Genomic DNA, 3,317 nt, shown 5'->3' with positions numbered 1-3,317 from the left:
AGGGAGCGATGCTACTCGGATATTTGTGCTTACAAAACAGAAATGCTTTGGTGAAGTATGCCTGATGGGTGGTGGCTTGAAGGTCAGGAAGGTTGCTTTGATGAATTTAAGTTTTTTTGTGGATATCAGCAGAAGCAGGATCATCCCATAATACTAGAAATAGTGTTCCAGGAGGATATAGATCCAGATGGAACATCTATGAGATAAAAGACTCTAAATGAATGGCTGATTAGTAATCTGGAGCTCTCCTGTCAGCAAAAGGCTTTACATGTGATTGGGATGGATGGATGACAAAGTATGTAAAGGAAAGGGCATTCGGTGACTCTAGAGGCTCTGCTTGAAGTAGCACACTGGTGCTGCTGCCTGGGGTCCGTGTGACAGCAGTGGCCTCCTTTGGGTAACAAGCATGCTCTTCCTTGCAGGGTCACTGCTCAAAGATGTGCTCCCGACAGAGCTCCGGAGGCTGCCATGAGACGTCCTCCCAGTCCGGGGGGTGCCACAGCGGGGGCTCGTGCTGCCACGGGGGCAGCTCCTCCAGCTACCAGGCGCAGGGTTCCTCTTGCTGCGGAGGTGGCAGCGGGGGCTCTGCCCAGGTCATTGTGAGCTCCGGCGGTGGAGGAGGGGGCTCCTGCTGCAGTGGGGGCTCCTCAGGCTACGGCATGGGAGGAGGATACAGCAGCGGTGGCTCTTCAGGATCAAAGAGCATAATTGGAGGTGGAGGCAGTGGAGGGTCCTCTGGGTGCTGCGGTGGTGGATCCAGCAGTGGTGGGTCATCAGGAGGCAAGATCATAATTGTAGGAGGTGGAAGCAGCAGCGGTGGATCCTCCGGGTGCTGCAGTGGAGGCTCCTCTGGCTCTGGCATGGGAGGAGGATATAGCAGTGGTGGCTCTTCAGGATCAAAGAGCATTATTGGAGGTGGAGGCAGTGGAGGGTCCTCCGGATGCTGTGGTGGAGGCTCCTCTGGCTACGGCATGGGAGGAGGATACAGCAGCGGTGGCTCTTCAGGATCAAAGAGCATTATTGGAGGTGGAAGCAGTGGAGGGTCCTCTGGGTGCTGTGGTGGTGGATCCAGCAGTGGTGGGTCATCAGGAGGCAAGATCATAATTGTAGGAGGTGGAAGCAGCAGCGGTGGATCCTCTGGGTGCTGCAGTGGAGGCTCCTCTGCCTCTGGCATGGGAGGAGGATATAGCAGTGGTGGCTCTTCAGGATCAAAGAGCATTATTGGAGGTGGAGGCAGTGGAGGGTCCTCTGGGTGCTGCGGTGGTGGATCCAGCAGTGGAGGGGCTTCGAGTGGCAAGATCATAGTTGTAGGAGGTGGAAGCAGCAGCGGTGGATCCTCTGGGTGCTGTGGTGGGGGCTCCTCTGGCTCTGGCATGGGAGGAGGATATAGCAGTGGTGGCTCTTCAGGATCAAAGAGCATTATTACAGGTGGAGGCAGTGGAGGGTCCTCCGGATGCTGTGGTGGAGGCTCCTCTGGCTACGGCATGGGAGGAGGATACAGCAGCGGTGGCTCTTCAGGATCAAAGAGCATTATTGGAGGTGGAAGCAGTGGAGGGTCCTCTGGGTGCTGTGGTGGTGGATCCAGCAGTGGTGGGTCATCAGGAGGCAAGATCATAGTTGTAGGAGGTGGGAGCAGTGGAGGGTCATCTGGATGTTGCGGTGGGAGCTCTTCTGGCTATGGCATGGGAGGAGGATACAGCAGTGGTGGCTCTTCAGGATCAAAGAGCATTATTGGAGGTGGAGGCAGTGGTGGTTCCTCTGGGTGCTGCGGTGGAGGATCCAGCAGTGGTGGATCATCAGGAGGCAAGATAATAATTGTTGGAGGTGGAAGCAGCAGCGGTGGATCCTCTGGATGCTGCGGTGGGGGCTCCTCAGGCTACAGCATGGGAGGAGGATCCAGCAGCAGCAGTGGAGGATCTGGCCAGAAGATCATTGTGAGCTCTGGAGGTGGAGGAGGTGGCTCCTCAGGATGCTGCTGCAGTGGGGGCTCCAGCGGAGGCAGTGGCGGGTCCTCCCAGTCCATGCGGCAGAAATGCCCCATTGTCATTCCCAGCACCCAGGGCCATCAGACCAAGCAGGCCTGCCCCTGGCCCCCCAGCCACAAGTAACAGCCCTGGCAGCTCGGCGCTCAGCACCAACAGCCCTGCCTCTGTCTTACAAGCTTGCCCATTTCCTTCCAGCGTGTCCTCATCTCTTCTCTTCCCCTCATGCACCATCGCTGTGCTGTGAACTCCCAGAAGACTTCTGTCACCCTTCATTGTAATGTGAAATAAAAAAAATACTGCATATAAAAAGAACTGTTTTTGCAACGTTGCTTTTATCCTTTGTCAGTTCCCTGTTTGCTTTCAGATAGTGAGTAATGCATCAAACACATTCAGCTGAGAAATCTGCCTGCAGTGCCAGAGCAGATGCGTATTAACAGGTCTTGCTTGAGAGAGATCTTGTTGCTTAAGGAGAGTTTGGTGTCTGTCTTGCTAATAGTGCCCACCAAGGCTGTAACTTAACCTGGGGAAGAGCTCCATCTCCATTTCCCCTTCCCAGATGAGGAAGCCAAGCACAAGCTCTGGGTTTTGCTGCTGGGATTTCAGTGCAGGCAGCAGCATCCTTTGGAAAGACTCAGCCAGGTTATTATGTTCTCCATTTCTCAAGTTTTATCACAAGGAAACCACACATTTTGGTAGGCAACATACAGCAGCATTTGTGCTAAAGTCAGTAGCAAGGCATCTTCGGAATAGATGTCATTCGGTCTCGTGTTCAGTAAATTTTATGCTAAAGGTTTCTGTGTCCATCTCCCACACACAGCTGATAGGGAGGTAACAACGTTAGGAATGTAAGGGTAATTTTCCGGAGGTGATCATCAGCCATGCAAATGCTTGAAGGGCCACAACTTATCAGATTGTGTGTGTGCAGAAAAATTGGAGCGCTCCCCTTATGCCAGTGGTATCTTCATTGTGGCTAGTGCCATCCAAGTCAGCATTGCTGTGCATGAAGAAAGCAGCTGGGGAAATGGACAGCGGGACCTGGCCAAGGTTCTTCTCTCTCTCCACCAACACACACCAAGGCACCATCCCTTGAGGTGTTTGCAGTGCCACGACTGAGGGATAACAAAACCTGTCTGCCTGTCCTGAGCACAACGAGTCCACCGCACAGAAAAGGACCCAGACACTGCATGTGGTGGTTTTACCTTGCTGGACAGCTGAACTCCGCCACAACCACTCTCTCACTCCCCCTCCTCGGAAGAGGAGTGGAAGAAGAAAAGGAGAGAATTCATGGGTTGAGATAAGGATAATTTAATTAAAGGGAAAATAATTATTAAG

General features: G+C 53.4%; 1 protein-coding gene across 1 annotated transcript; it reads left to right on the top strand.

Moving 5' to 3' along the window:
* The first annotated feature begins 437 nt into the window (after positions 1–437).
* LOC118258604 (loricrin-like) lies at positions 438–2,108 on the top strand. Its single transcript, XM_050715878.1, has 3 exons — positions 438–552; positions 622–1,875; positions 1,948–2,108. Exons 1-3 carry the CDS (start codon positions 438–440, stop codon positions 2,106–2,108), a joined length of 1,530 nt encoding a protein of 509 aa, XP_050571835.1.
* Positions 2,109–3,317: the final 1,209 nt, after the last annotated feature.

This window comes from Cygnus atratus, chromosome 28, assembly GCF_013377495.2.
Source record: "Cygnus atratus isolate AKBS03 ecotype Queensland, Australia chromosome 28, CAtr_DNAZoo_HiC_assembly, whole genome shotgun sequence".
Classification (NCBI taxonomy): domain Eukaryota; kingdom Metazoa; phylum Chordata; class Aves; order Anseriformes; family Anatidae; genus Cygnus; species Cygnus atratus.
The sequence above is the reverse complement of the archived record's forward strand: the minus strand, read 5'-3'. Positions and strand labels throughout refer to the sequence as shown.